The sequence below is a fragment of the Sinocyclocheilus anshuiensis genome, unplaced genomic scaffold, assembly GCF_001515605.1.
Source record: "Sinocyclocheilus anshuiensis isolate Anshui unplaced genomic scaffold, SAMN03320099.WGS_v1.1 scaffold2090, whole genome shotgun sequence".
Lineage (NCBI taxonomy): Eukaryota > Metazoa > Chordata > Actinopteri > Cypriniformes > Cyprinidae > Sinocyclocheilus > Sinocyclocheilus anshuiensis.
Genome location: NW_015560626.1, coordinates 600259 through 615261, shown reverse-complemented (window position 1 = coordinate 615261; position 15003 = coordinate 600259). Strand labels below are relative to the sequence as shown.

The window sequence follows — 15003 nt, the reverse complement described above, 5'->3', positions numbered from 1 at the left end:
TGAAATACACATACAATTGATAAACGCTTTGAAAACTGCTCTAGCATAAATACAGCATAGCCGATATGCACACATTTTTATATATGATTATTACATTTAGCATTTAACATTTTTGGTTTTGCTCTAATGTTTTGCATGAAAAGCATGCTTGTGCTCACTTTAAAATAAATTTATTCTTGATTTGTCATTTGACTTATATTTAAAAAAAATCTTGCATTTTTAATTGTGGCCTAAGTGTCCAAATCATGTTTGCAACATAATTTACATAATTTAATGCAATTTTTAATTTATACAACAAAATCAAGAATTATTCTTTTTTTTTTGTAAGACAATAAGGTGATCTGTTGTTTCAACAGCAGCCTGCACTAGTTTGGAGGTTGTTTCCGTCTGGTTTTTGTGTAATATAATTTCCATAGTTGTCTCTTTTTTTTTTCAAGATTATATGCAGGATGCCAGCTGGCAGACAGATGGTGGTGGCTTTACACATTTTTATTTAAAGACATATCAGAAGGAAGAGGAGGGTGAGGCAAGAGAACAGCTGTAGCGAGTGGGACAGGATGGTATATGCTGGTCAAAGCGACGAGCAGCCTGCACGAGAGAAAAGAATGAAAAACAAACACCCTTTTAGAGAGCTAGAAACTTTCCCGAAATGCACCAGAGAGCATTTGTACCCTAAGTATGGCTCCATGACTATGTCAGAGTCAGAATTTTATGATCTATTGTTTGTACACACGTATTGAATTTGTTATACAAAATGCTCGGTCAATGGAGAAAAGTAACAAGGATGTTAAAATGCTGTCTTCCTCAGTCAGAGCAGCGCTGCTGGCGTTCTCTGTGTCACCACAGACCCGGGGCCTTGTGCCCTTTAACGGCGTTAGTCTCAGCGGGAGGGGGGCTTATTAACCACAGTCTCGTTAAATCTTTTCACTACAGCACAGCAGCGTTACCTACGACTAACCGCGCAAGCCATGAGATCGAGAAACACTGTGTGGAACATTTGCATTGTTATAATAATTAGAATTTCTTTATTTCGACTCTTTACAAATCCTGCTATTTTACACACATAAAATGTATTCAAGTGCACAGTATCTCCCAGGCAAACAGCTGCTTCAGTGAGGCCTGCGCCTTTGCACTTGAGACCAGAGAACAAACGGCCTGTGAGAGGGGCATGCCATATGCAAAATACATAAGTTCAATTAAATAAAACAAACACCAAAACAATAGCAAACAAAGAGTTGTGGATGGTATTAAATTATGCAGATATCATCGTTATTGTGATCGCACATGATATACAGCTTTGAAAATGATGACTTTGTTGCGTAAAAGGTAGAAACACACTCCAGTGTTCAGTGCAACAATAATGTGACACGTATAGATTTAATTACCACTAATTCCTCTACCACTATGGGGAAACCATGGTAATAACAATAAAACCTCACACACACGCTTACATACTTTCGCACACACACACATACAAGCAAACTATACTGGTGTTAGTTCAGTTTTTAACTTTTTCTTTATTTCTCCTTTTTATTTTCTTTTTAAAGGAAGCTTTTAATCAAAGAGCATTTTTGTTCATATATAGTTTTTACAGAAGAAAATACTATACAACCTTTTTTCCCTCCTGAAACAATATTGTTGAAGATAACCATCTACACATTTAGTTGCCTATATTATGATCAAAGCCGTGTTTAGGAAATAATTCATAATTTCCTTGCCTCGCGTTTCCTTGTTTATATTCAATGGAGGCCAAGCAAACAAAAATCATTCTTCTCTCTTTTTTTTTTAATTTGGAGCGAAGCACTGCAATAATTTCCTCTGTATAGAATTCATTTAAATTACAGTCATCATTAGTGTTACTCATTAGACAAGCCAGGTTCTAGCATGCCTGTTTCATATTGAAATCATCCAATCTTGGAAGCGAAGAAAAATTTTTTTTTTTTTTTTCCTTTTTTTTTGTTAAATAAAAAACACAGAACAACAGTTCTTCGTCACACTGAAGACTATTTGTGCATCAAAGCAAAGTGAACTAAACAACATTGTAAAGCAAATTCCCTGTTAAAAGATATATGCCATAATTTCAAAAGGTAAAAAGGAACCTAAAAAGTGCAAAAACACCCTAGAATTTTCTCATTGCAAGGTCACAAATATTAAATAACTTCTTATTATTGGAGCGAAACCACAGCTGTTGTAAAGAGAAAACAAAAGCTTGAAACATTGTTTTCTGTCTGTACAATTCATAAAATCACACACTCTCCATCACCAGCATTAGCATTCATCGTGGTGCCTTTGTGATGTCTGTCCTCCATTCAGCCCTCTAGAAAAAAGTCTCTCTCCACGTTTCCTCTTCTTTTAGAAATAGATATATGATGCTTCTGAAAAAAGAAGCTTGAAAAAGCCAGTCTCCGTCCTCAGACTTTGTTGCAACTATTGTTTTTTTTTTTTCCATGCTACAGAAACTGCGAAGGGAAAAGGAAAGAAAAATAACACCTACAAACATCCTTTCCCAACATTCAGCGACGCTTGTCTCCTGCTCTGTGTTTGATGGACACTTTAGGACATCTATTTGTGGATCAAAACAAAGACATTGCTGTAATCTCCTCCCATTCATACTGGGCAGTAGCACCATCATCACATTACAAACTCTCCTAAACACAGGGGGCGACGACTCTCGCCACTGAAACACAGACCCATTTACAGTGAGACACCCCCACATCGTCTGGTCATGCCTGTGCAATTAGAGAATAATGCAAAAACAAACAAACAAAAAGCCATAGTAATGCAATCAATGTAAAAGATAAAACGTCTTAGAGGCTTGAGTATCTGCTCTCATCTATACAAAAGTGCACTATGAATATGCGTTGCCAAATGGGTCCTCATTGAAAAAAGGAGAACAAACAGAAATCAAGTGAGAGCTAGCGTTCACTGAGATCAATGCTTTATGGCCTGAAGCTTTGCAGTCACTGTTTGTTTGTCCTGAAGCTGCAGGCGAATGTACACATGGAATGGAGCCTATGACACCACTGACCATGACAGCAGGTTTAAGTGAGAACTGTGATAACTGTAAATAAAAATAATAATAATAATTAAAAAATCAACTGATCAACGGAGAAGCATACAAGTCAAAGCACTGATGCAGGCCCCTGCACTTCAATAACAATAAGAATAAGAATAATGACACAAGGTGTTTCTGAACCAATTATTTGAGCAACATTCTTTATAAAAGATTTCCTGCAATGCACGCTTTTCGTCTGTTTCTGGTTGGTACGAGGGTCCTGCAATCCAGTGACTGCAATTAAAATGTACATTAACAACCACACATCTACTTTATATAGATAGTCATATATAGAGAGATTGTTTTTTCCTTATTTTTTTTTTTCACACACAGGAAGTAACAAATGAAATCGAATAAATTAAAGTCAAACATGCACACACACAAAAGACTGATGTGTAGGAAAAGGTTTACATAGCCACCCATGTGTAAAAGAGGGCCTTGTCTGTCTATTTCTCTGTTCATTTTTTAATGCATAATTAAATTAATAATGTTGGTCATCTTGTAAACATCATAATAAATCATTTTGGGCCTTCACTTTTCTTGTAGTTGGTTATTTTCTTGTCATCTGCTGCGTCTCTAAGCATGATAAATGAGGCCACTCAAACTTGCGTTTGTTCAGGGAATTCATAGTTCTCCTTCTACAGCATAGATTAGGGCTCAGCCTCCGGCTCCTCTTTATCCAGTTGGGAAGTCTCAGCGTGGTTCATGGAAGCATCAAAACTCTCTCCATTGTCTTTGTCTACTTCTGGCTCTGGCATGGAATCTTCATACGAGTCTGTATTCATGTCCTCCTCTTCATCGTCGTCGTCTTCGTCATCCTCCTCGGCTATCGGCTCTTCCTCAGCCGACAGGTCGTCTTCGGGGTCGCCGGATGTGCCGGTAGTGTCGTCCTGAGGGTGGCTCAGGCCCATTGAAGCAGCAGGGCCAAAACTGGTGGCCAGGGACAGTGGCTCCCGGTGCATCTTTTTGCTCAGGTCCATGGAGTCACTGAGGCCCAACCCAGCAGCGTTTTTCAGGAAGAACAAGGAGCTGTTGGTGTCTGTCCCCAGGTTCAGAGAGCTGTCAAGGTTGACTGCTGAGCCCAGATGCTCGTACTCACTGACGGCCCCTGCCGAAGGGAGGTACATGGCCATGTTGTTGTGGGTCAGCCCCGGTGTGCCGGGTGAGGTTGGGGGCCTATTCATGGGCATTGGAGGCACGGCTAGGCCTGCATGGTGGTGGTGGTGGTGGTTGCCATCCTGGTTGGGGGAGACAGAAGGCAGCTCTCCCCTCTCTTGCTTCTCATGCTTGCGCTTGTGGGAATCCATCTGTGACATGCCCACCACTGTGTGCTTGCACTCTGGGTAAGTGCAGTGGAAATGTGAACACTTGAGCTTGTACTTGCAGTCAGCCACCTCGCAGTCCACGCTGGAGCTGAACTGGCAGAATCCAGCAGCGCTGATCACATCCTGCTTGCCGTGGTGCTTGCGGTGCGCCGTCACCTTGGTGCTGTCCGTGCAGCGGAAGCCGCAGCGCAGGCAGTGGAAGTGGGTGCTGTTGCCGGAGAACTGGCAATCGGGGAAGTTGCAGCACAACGAAGACTTGAAGCGCTTGAAATCATCCAGGACCAGGTTGTCCACGCGGTCGTGGTGCTGGGCATGCTTGTACATGTGGGTGCGGCCGCAGAACTTGTAGCCGCAGTTCTCCCGCGTGCAGTGATAGTGGGTTACCTTCAGGGAGAATTGACAGGCCGTATCCTTGCAGTCCTCATAGAGGTCGTAGCGGCGGAACCCTTCCAGCATCATGCCTTCATCCAGCATCTTGCGAGACGAAGCGGTCTTGCGGCGCTTGCCGAAGGGTGACATGTCCTCGATGATCCAGAAGCGTTTCTTGGCCCCAGTTGCCGTCGGAATAGAGATAGTGTTACCTGTTTGCAAAAAAGGCATATACGGGTTAGACTTCACTCAGTACGACGAGCAGCAAAGCAATTCTGCAAGAAGGAGTAGCCACATGCGCCCTATCAAAGCTACCCACAAAGGTTCCTCCTACAGCAATGTACTATATAATGTGATTCCATGCCATAATCAAACAGAGACAGTCCCATTTGTATAATGTACTGGTGACATTTTAACGTGATTGTCACGTCTAGGTATTGGGAGAGTTCAAAGGTGCTTCCGTACATCTGGCTTTATGGGAGAGCAGGTTTCTCTCCCATAAGCCTAAGGTCAGTGCTAATGATGTGCTCCCTGTCCTGGCCAGCAGGAATCACATGACTCTATTAAAGCCTGGCATGAATAAACCAGCCCTTTACAGCAGGCTACCAATGGACAGCATTTCAGACAGTGGACCTAATGGCAGGTGTGCAATGTACTACACAAGACTAAAACCACCACCTCGGTGGCTTGTATGAACTGCACTGCATGTGTAAAATGCTAAAAAGTTGTAACCTGCTAATAAGCCCTAGTCCAAACTACTGTGACTCTAGAGCTGCAGTGTTCGGGTGAAGACGGGATAAGTACCTGCAGCGTCCTGCACTATAGGGACGTCATTTTTAACCGAAGACGAAGTAGGAATGATGGGGCTGAAAGCTGGTGTGTTGGTTGGCATGACAACACTCCTAGTGGCTCCGAGAGAGGCGCTGAGCAGAGAGTATGACAGACAGGATGGGGAGAGGAGATATGGGAGCGAGGGGAGTGGTGGTCGGAGAAGAGCCGAGGAGAGAGATGGAGGCTGACTCTGGAACGCAGGCTGATGAGGAGGTGGAAGAGGAGGAGGTGCAGATTGAGAAGAAGGAGGAGAGTCAGCAGAGGTAGTGGTGGCAGGGACCTGACAGCCTGGTCCTACAGAGACACGGTGTCAAAGAAGGATGGTAACAGAGACAGGAAAGTACACAAGGGTGGGGAGGTAAAAAGGGAAAGAGATCAAGTAATGAAATAATGAAAGCCAAATGGTAACAAAAGTCAGACAACAGCCAAAAGCAACAGTGATGAAAATGGAAGATAACATTTGAAATCAAACAGTGAAACTAAAAATCAATTCAATGAAAGAAAGCTCAGATTCAAAGAGCAAAGGTCCAGATTTAAAGGTGCTGCAGCTGTAGCATTGTTAGGCAGTTCTCTAACGTACGCCTGTGAATTAGACCTGTCGCCCATCCCTTCAATCAAACGAGCTCTCTCAAAATCCCACATACAATGACTGACAGGCCTTCAAGTTAATTGGCTAAAAAAGCACAGACTACACCCAGATTATTTTTGGCTGTTTATAGAGTCTACGGCTGTCACAGAGTTCACAGGACACCCATTATAGTAACACCTGCACATTTTATATGTCATATTCCAAAAAAAAAAACACTTTAAGCACCTTTAAGCCTAGAGGAAAATGGTCGATAACTTGTGCTATCTCTGTGTGTGGCTAATTTCAATGACAGTAGAGATGAGAAAAGTCTGGGATGCCTCCCGTATGTAGGGAGGGGGATGGCATTCATCTGAGCGGTGCATGTGTGGAGGACTATATAACAAATTTAGTGCTTTATAATGTCATATATATCATTACAGTGGAAAACATTTGGTAGCTTTACGAATCAGCTACAAGGAATGCAATGAGAGTGGGTGCAGGTTTTTACATTTCTCTTCTTAGGGAGGTTCAAAAGGCTAACAAGGAATACAAGGAAATTTGGTCTGACTGACCAAATCTTTAAATATTTGCTTCGTTGGCCACACTGAGCCTGTATTTTTATTCAGTCCATCTCATATATTGACAACCATAGTCATTACTGAGGTCGACTCACCTGCTGGCGAACTATCGTTGCCCACGGGGGTGCTGGTGCAACTGCGGTCTTGGTTGGAGGACTCTGAGGAGAGACCCAGTGGGCTTCCTCCACCGGTGTAGTCCATATAGTCATAATTTTCCTCCATCATGCTGGAGAAGTTGGAGGTCAAACTAGGGTGGCTGCCTACCACACCGGACGAAGCTAGACTGGCCATGTGCTGCATCTCTTCAGGTCGGTTGCCATGAGAGACCATCTAAAGTACAGCATACCAAACAATCCAATAAATGCCCGCTGAATAAAATCATTTGCATTCAAGTGGCAGGCATGAAAATATATATAATTTCTTCAAAATCTCCAAAAGACGTCATCAATTTCTTCGTACCCGGGAAGGAACTCTGTCGAAGTTTTTACCCAGCATCCTCCTCATGTGTTTGCGGGCATGGGAGGTCATCTGGTGCTTGAGCAGGAAGGAGAACTGACAGCCCTCACGGATACAATGGAAGTGGCTGTTAACTTGGTTGTATTTGCACCCTGCAAGAGACGAGCGACAAAATTAACTTGAGCAAAGACCGTCTTCATCGCGCCTGGGTTTCAGGGACAACATACATCATGGATCCTCAACGAGGTAATGAGGACATTGTGCTTCCGTCCCGCGCCTGCATAATGCGGAGAGACAGAGCAGATGAGTCCAGTGTCACACTGGGAAAGTCGAACCTTTTGAAGATTAGACCTGTGGTGCTCTTTTATTACAATGACATCTCTTATTCAATTTGGAATTTACATAAATACATTCTGCATTTGGAGAAGCAATAATGCACAACCCTGCAAACCAAAGTAAACACACAATTATTTCCATATTAAATTCATTTTTCACGACCTATCTGTTGCTGGTGTATTTCCTCCCCCTCACGTCTGTCCCTTTGCTTTTTTTTTATTATATATTTTTTTCTACACAAAGGGCCCTACAGATTTTAATTGCTATATGTTTTCAAATTTAAAGACTGCCTCTGCGCACTAATCAAATATTGTAGGGTGCTCGTAATAATTTTATTGTGAATAATGCGTGCTGAAATAATTGAAAGAGTAGCATTCAGGGCAGGTGCGGGCTTGCCTGTTACCATGGCACCCGTGGCACCGTGCAACAAGCCGCCTTGTTGTCAGATTGCTTTTGTACACAAGGGTGATATACTTTAAAAAGGCAGAGTTGAGTAAATATGAGCACATGCTGAAATATCAGGGCTCTTGTGCCACCAGATCCTGGTAACCTCATCACCGGTGTTCTGTTTAATGTTGCTGCCATGGATACCACTTTCCCAGTCCAGCTGAACCATCAATTCTTTATGACTCTACGGCTTGCTTTTGTCATATGTCCCTGGTTTATGCCACTAACAATGCAACAGAGACCTTATACTCTGTGGACACTTGTGATAATTTCCACTCCTCAATAAATGTTCTTTTTGTCTTAAAGGGGTCCTATTATGCTTTTTCACTTTTTAATTTTAGTCAGTGTGTATGTTTGGGCATAAAAAGATCTAGAAAGTTATAATCGAGCCGTTTGTGCCAGGCTGGGGAGAAAGGTATTTTAATAATGTAAATTATGTGAAAAATAATGAGTTTTTCGAACCACCAAGCATGAGAGCATGTTCTAGTACACCCCCAAAACAAAATCAAGACTTTGTAAAAGAGCATAATAGGACCCCTTTAACTTAAAGGGACAGTTCACCCAAAAATGAACATTCGCTCATCATTTATCTTACAGTTGAAGCTTTCATACAGCTTCTGTTGGACCTACAGACCATAAAAACATATACTGACCTCTTTTTATTATGATTTTTGTTCTTTTATGGCTCAACAGCACCATCCCCATTCACAATCTCCATTTCTTCATGTTCCATAGCAGATGGGTTTGGCTCAAAAGGAGGGTGCACAATTTTTGGGTGAACTCTCCCTTTAAGAGGAGGGGAGTAGAAAAAAAATAAAATGCAAACTTTTAATCTGCCTGCTTGTGATGATGATCGAGGCTTGAAAAAGAGCAACACAAACAGACTGAGCTCGACAGGCACAGTAATTAACAAACATATGTAATTGCTCATTCCTGACAGGTTAAATATACCCAAGAAAACAACCTCTGTTTGATTGCCTACTATAAATACTGAAGTATTAATGTATGACAAAAAGGCAGACACCATTTTTCTCGGCCTGTTTTCGGTAATATAAATAAAACGTCCCCAGTTTTACAATGAGACAAGACCATCTTTAATTCCGCCAAACGTGTTTGTTCTGCAAAATGTAAACGGCTGCCGGCGTGCTGACTTTGTTGTCAATGTAAACGGTTCAATTTACAAAATATCAATGCACAGATACTATTGAGACAACAGCTTCTGGGAAACATACTCAAAATTCAGTGAATAAGTGCGAAGCGCAGCCGTTTCACGCTCTGTATGTTTTGCTGTGAACAGCATGGCAATTAGTGACTCAACTAGAGGAACGGCACTTTTCCTGTAGCCAGAGCCAGTGGAAAAAGTGTTTTCATAGCATCGATATGAAATTACAGTTACATCATCTCTGATTTCACACCATCTCTGATTCTTCCAGCTGCATTACATACGTCGAGCTTGCAGTCACTGCTTGAGAATAACGTGGGAGCTCGGATGAACAGAGAGTGTTTGGAAACACGAGTAACTAATGTGAACAGTGACTGAAACAACGAAGAGTGTGGGAGGCTGGGACATGTAAGGATTGTACGATTTCATGATGCTGAATTCACTCAATTACTCAGCAAACCACACAGAATCAAGCAAATTAGATTTCCAAAGGGTTGAGGAAGGATTAAAGGAACATGACAGAATTGTAATTTTTATGCGAACCTTCACTCTGTGATCTAGACGTTTCTTTTAATACATGAAAAGCTGGTTCTTACCTAGTCTGCCACATTCTTCTCTCTTGGTGAAGTATTTGAAGCCGTTAATGGCACGTCTTTCAGCTTTCTCGTGCTTCTTGACGTGCCAGGGAAGTTTGGTGGTGATGTTGGTGACGAAGAAACAGCCGGGTCTCAGACAATGATAATGGCCCCTCATGCGAAACTCACAGTGCTGGAGAGAGCAGCAAATAAACAAAACTCATTTTGCACAAGTCTCCATGGTTCAGTTTTCTACAGTTAATTCACAAGCCAATTATTACATATTACATTAATTTACAATCATTACTAAACCAACCATCTTTTGAACAAAAATGGGGTTTGATCATTTGTCAGTTAGTTACTCATTACTCAGGGTACCAAAGGGAAGAAGTAGGTTACGTGTGCTCATTAAATCCTATTCCTCTTTCTTTCCCAGAGCATGTGACAGGACCAGCCTCACTGACCAGCGGAAATCTGAAGTTTAGGTTCACGTTGTAGCCGCTGACCCCAATAACAACACACCAATTAGTTCATTTGGCGATTCATCTATTTCTAAAACAGCTCTTTTATCAATTCATTAGTCTGCGTGTGCGTGCATGTGTGTGTCCTCCGCAATGTAACCTGTTTCTGCACCACCATCTGTTTCCAGAGAGGCAGTTCCCCCAGGAGCACATAAACAGAACCCACTCTACTCTGGAGAGGAGGGGGGAGCTCCGAGAAGTGGGGATGGGACGCATAAATGAATTCATTTAAACAGGTTTTGCTCCAAATGCAAGTTGCAGGAAGGGGAGGGCTTTTTTCTATTAATGATGGAATTTTTGATGAAAAGCAAAACTTGTTTATTTTATACAGCTTTGGGGTCTCCAAGGTGGTTTTCGTTTTTTTAGTTGGTTTGTTTGTTGTGGTGAAATAAATACGTACCTAGGCTTTTGTCTTCAGTGTTTTAAATGTCATTTATATGTTTTCTGAAAAGAGGGTGTTTGTCTGTGCAAAGGTTATTGCCATGGAGCTAGGGTGTTGGTGGTGGTTGCCAGGGTGTTGCTATGCATTTTTTATTTATTATTATTTATTTTATTTCATTTAATTTTTTACAGTGGTTTCAGCATATTGCTATGAGTTCAGAGGGTGTACTGGGTGGTAGCTATGTGATTGTACCATCCTTCAAAATAAATGCTAGGCATTTCTAGTTTTACAATTTGAAATAATTTAGACAACTTTATCATTTTTAATATTTTTTAAATAAGAAAATTGTAAATTATGGGTAAAAAATGGGTAGGCTGAGGCCAGTAAAGATTTTTTTTTTCTGAAACATTGGAAAATTAATACTTTTATTCAGCAAGGATGCATTAAAATGATAATTTTTATCAAATGAGACATTTTTAATGTACACAAAATATTTCTATTTTAAATAAATGCTGTTCTTTATGTTTATCAAAGAGTCCTGAAATTGTAAAATATTAAGCATCACAAATGTTTTCAACATTGATGACAATAATAAATCTTTCTTGAACACCAAATTAGCATATTAGAATGATTTCTGAAAGATCATGCGACAGTGAAAAATTGAGTAATGATGCTGAAAATTCAACTTTTTCAGGATTAAATGACATTTCTAATATTTCTTAAAATAGAAAACGGTTATTTTAAATTGTAAACATATTTCACAATATTACTGTTTTTACTGTATTTTTTATCAAATAAATGCACCCTTGGTAGATATCTTTCAAAATGCTTAAAAACTCTTACCAACCTCAAACCTTTGAACGAAAGTGTACAGTATGTGCCACTAATAAAGACACAATAATGAATGTTTGATACAATATTACCTCTAAAAATCAAGCTCACCTGGTTAGGACAAAGACACTGCAGAGAATAGTAGGAGAACTGGTCTCGCACATTCAGCAGGTTGTTGTTGGGGTTAATGTGGTCCAGGCAATGTGATTCAGCCTTCCCGGATGTCTTACACACATATTTGCAATTTCCAAACAGACAGTGGAAGTGGAACTTATTCGAGTATTTGCAGTCTGTGGCCAGACAAGGATCACTGTGGGAGATAAGCGTGACGAAACGTCTGTCAGATATTTAAAACTGCACAGAAGACATGGAAATACAGGCAGCACAGACCATTCAAATCACACCACCACGGTATCATGAATTTACAAGAATGACAACGTCTACTCACTTCTCCTGAAACTGCAGGAAGCCAGGCTTGACCTGAGGCCTGGCGTTTTCCAGCGAGGTGGTGGCCAGAGGGGAAGTGGCTGGCATACTGGGCATGGAGGCGGGAAGTTGGGGGATCGATCCGGCCAGCTGCTTCCAGGCTTGGAGAGAAGGGGAAGAGCTGTAGCCCCCTGACACAGCCAGGCTGGGCACCTCCATAGGAGGCGTCTTGGCCATGGAAATGGGGGCAGCCATTTGATTAGGGGCGCTATCATTGGATTCCTTGCTCTCGTTGAAAGGGGGCTCCGATTTAACCTTCAGGTTGGCTCTGAAGTGGAAGCTAATGACAGAGAGGTGATTCACCTATTAGAGCTGCCAAACATAGTAGCAAATTAACATTACTAGATCATAATCATGTAAATTTTGTGTACGTGTGCGTATGTGCGCTTGTGTGTTGGTGTGAACCTTAACATTTAAAAACTTTTATTTATATTCATTATGTTTGATTGCAATGCTCCAGAACTAGAGCGCTCCTCACTTGGCGTGTTTGATGGCTCCGTCCACCGTGCTGAAAAGCGCCCCACAATCTTCCACTAGGCAATGAAAATGTATCTTGTGCAAGAAATCACACTGGGCTTCACAGAAATCGTCAGTGTCATACCTGTACAAAGATTGTAAGAAAGAGGATGTAAAGGGTCGAACTGCTCGTAAATCCAGGTCAGTTACTCTCGTATTCTCAGTTTAGCTCATCAAGATCTGACTTTGAATAAGATGTTTTTTTTTTGTTTTGTTTTTTACGTGAACTATGCCTGAGCCAAAAGCAGCAGGTCTCTAGCTGAGACATTTTGCTAGGGCTTTGTAACTAAATGCTGTACATAACATCACATGCTCTGGATAAATCTTCTCTTTCCACATAACAACCTGGGAACAAACACTGTGGATGGCACTGACAAGCAAAAGGGTACATCATAAAGATGGATGGTGACAAAAACCAGACACCATCTTCAACAAAACACAGAGGATGCGCAGCCAAGACATGGCTGAGTTTTCTGTAATGGAAGATCTATATGGGCATACTGGTGATAGATGACATAAATAACATGATTTAAGGTTACAATTTATAGGTATGTATAAGGGAAAGTGCAACTGTTCACCATTTCTTTTCATGTTTTCGCTTGAAAATTAAATTTAGAAACTTAGGGTGTAATGGAGTTAGCATACAGGTAAAATCGTAAGGATATAAAAAAATTATAATAATAATTAATAAAATAATTAAATTAAAAAAAGAATGTTCGATTGAATAAATAAAAGTAATTACAAATGAAAAATATAATGAAAAATAAAAAGCATTACAAAAAGAAAGACTCACATAACTAATGTGAAAGAAAATTAAACAAGTCTCAGTTCCATGCTTTAAAAAAAGTGTAGACGAGACTTTGAAAAGTAAAACTAAAGCTGGAAACGAATATAGGGACACAAGATGATTTCAGGCACCTGCACAGGTAGGTCCTCCACTGCTCATTGTGTTTCTCTGGGTTTGACCTCTTCATTACCCTACTGAGATACTGAGCTGGGTCTGAGCCGTCTGCCGCCTGAGCTCCCTCCAGCTCTGACTTCAGATCCAAAGCACTGAAGAAACCAGGATTCATCTACACACAAACACATGCTTAGGCACGTTTCATCACACAGTTTGCAAAAAGACTAGTTCTTCTCGAGGACAGATCAAACACACAAGTGTTTTCGTGCGCTTTATGTGTGAGGCTTCAAATGTGTTTCTGTTCAGTACTGTATATGAAGCAGAGAGAGAGACAGGAAGAGAGAGAGAGAGAGAGAGAGCTGAGCTAAGCCGTCAGCAGAACTAGAGCAAGTTTTCTATTTAAATCATCAAGGTAATGGTACATGCACACCATTTATATTAGTCATAGAAGATATATGATTAAAACAATGTCCATTTTAATCCCCACAAAAACACACAACATTTAAATATCTGTTCGGCACCATTTCGTCTTTTTAAAAAATGAGGGTGACAGTTGCTCTTTTTTCTACGCGCTGACTTTTTAATCAAATAATTTATAAAGTCCATAAATAAAGATAGAGCAGATGGAGGAGAAAAAGAAGAAAGCCTGAGAAAAAAAAGCACGGAGAGTTCAAAACAGCTCATCAAAAAACAAACATCTCTATATATCTGCCGTGGCAACCGGCTCCTGCTTCATTATATTAATTTGCGAGCGGCGGGCTGAAATTACACTGTATGAAAAATGGCTGGACAATTTAAATGATACAAACTCATCCTATTAGCGGTGAAACATTAAAAAACAAACAGCCCCCTCTGCATCCTGCTAATTTGTCTTGGGATGAAAAGCGTTTGATGGATGAATCTTACCTTATTCATAAGTGAGGATAAAAGAGATGTATTTCCCGGCGCAGGGTGTCCGTTTGATTCAGCGCTAGAACACGCAAAACGAACAGTGTTTAGGCAGGATTTACATGAGAACAGTAAATATTATAATTTATCCGAGATTGTGAATATACAATGAAGAAAAAAAGCGAGGGAGCCTGGAAATTAGGGTTTATGCAAACACGCTTTCATCTAAATGAATGTGCAAACATGTCATGCCTCATACTTGATGTGCATTATGAAAAGAGGGCATTATGGGAGAATTTTTGCATTCGTATGATGGATTTCCTCAAAGGAGGCCTCGGCGCTGGGAGAAGGAGGGAGCGTGTAAATCTCGTCCTCCTTGATCACTCCACAGACCCACCTTGTGAAGGGGGTTTTAACAAGAGCACTCACACTAATTAACACAATACGGCATTATTCGAGAGATAAATCACGGCGGGGCGGGTCTGGGCGCGAGCCGAGAGGGGGAGGATGATGGGATACCTGTGGTCTTTCTTGCTCAGGTCCAGGCTGTGCTCCTGGATGAACTCCTGGGAGGCCGCGGAAGCGCCATCCACTGGCTCCTGCTTCACCACGACCGGATTAAACCGGCCTGCCTGAGCCAGCTGGCCCATCCCTGAGGAGAGAGAAGGAGAAAAACAAAGTTATTCTTTGTCCTGGCCAAGGAGAAGACCAGGAGTGATAATTATTGCGGAATTATGTCAGGCCGTCAAGGCGTTTAAACGTTGATTGAGAGGCAG

The 15003-nt window shown here is 41.3% G+C and overlaps 1 protein-coding gene across 1 annotated transcript in view; it reads right to left on the bottom strand.

Moving 5' to 3' along the window:
• Positions 1-1777: 1777 nt before the first annotated feature.
• The window catches only part of LOC107681960 (zinc finger protein castor homolog 1-like), a 24021-nt gene continuing 10795 nt past the window's right edge, over positions 1778-15003 (bottom strand). The window contains exons 5-15 of the mRNA XM_016478334.1: positions 14747-14879; positions 14246-14309; positions 13357-13511; positions 12401-12523; positions 11885-12202; positions 11548-11746; positions 9724-9895; positions 7186-7334; positions 6822-7056; positions 5554-5874; positions 1778-4961 (exon numbers count right to left, since the gene is read on the bottom strand). Coding sequence (XP_016333820.1) covers positions 3706-4961; positions 5554-5874; positions 6822-7056; positions 7186-7334; positions 9724-9895; positions 11548-11746; positions 11885-12202; positions 12401-12523; positions 13357-13511; positions 14246-14309; positions 14747-14879 — 3125 coding nt within the window. The 3' untranslated portion in view covers positions 1778-3705. The remainder of the gene's footprint in view (positions 4962-5553; positions 5875-6821; positions 7057-7185; positions 7335-9723; positions 9896-11547; positions 11747-11884; positions 12203-12400; positions 12524-13356; positions 13512-14245; positions 14310-14746; positions 14880-15003) is intronic.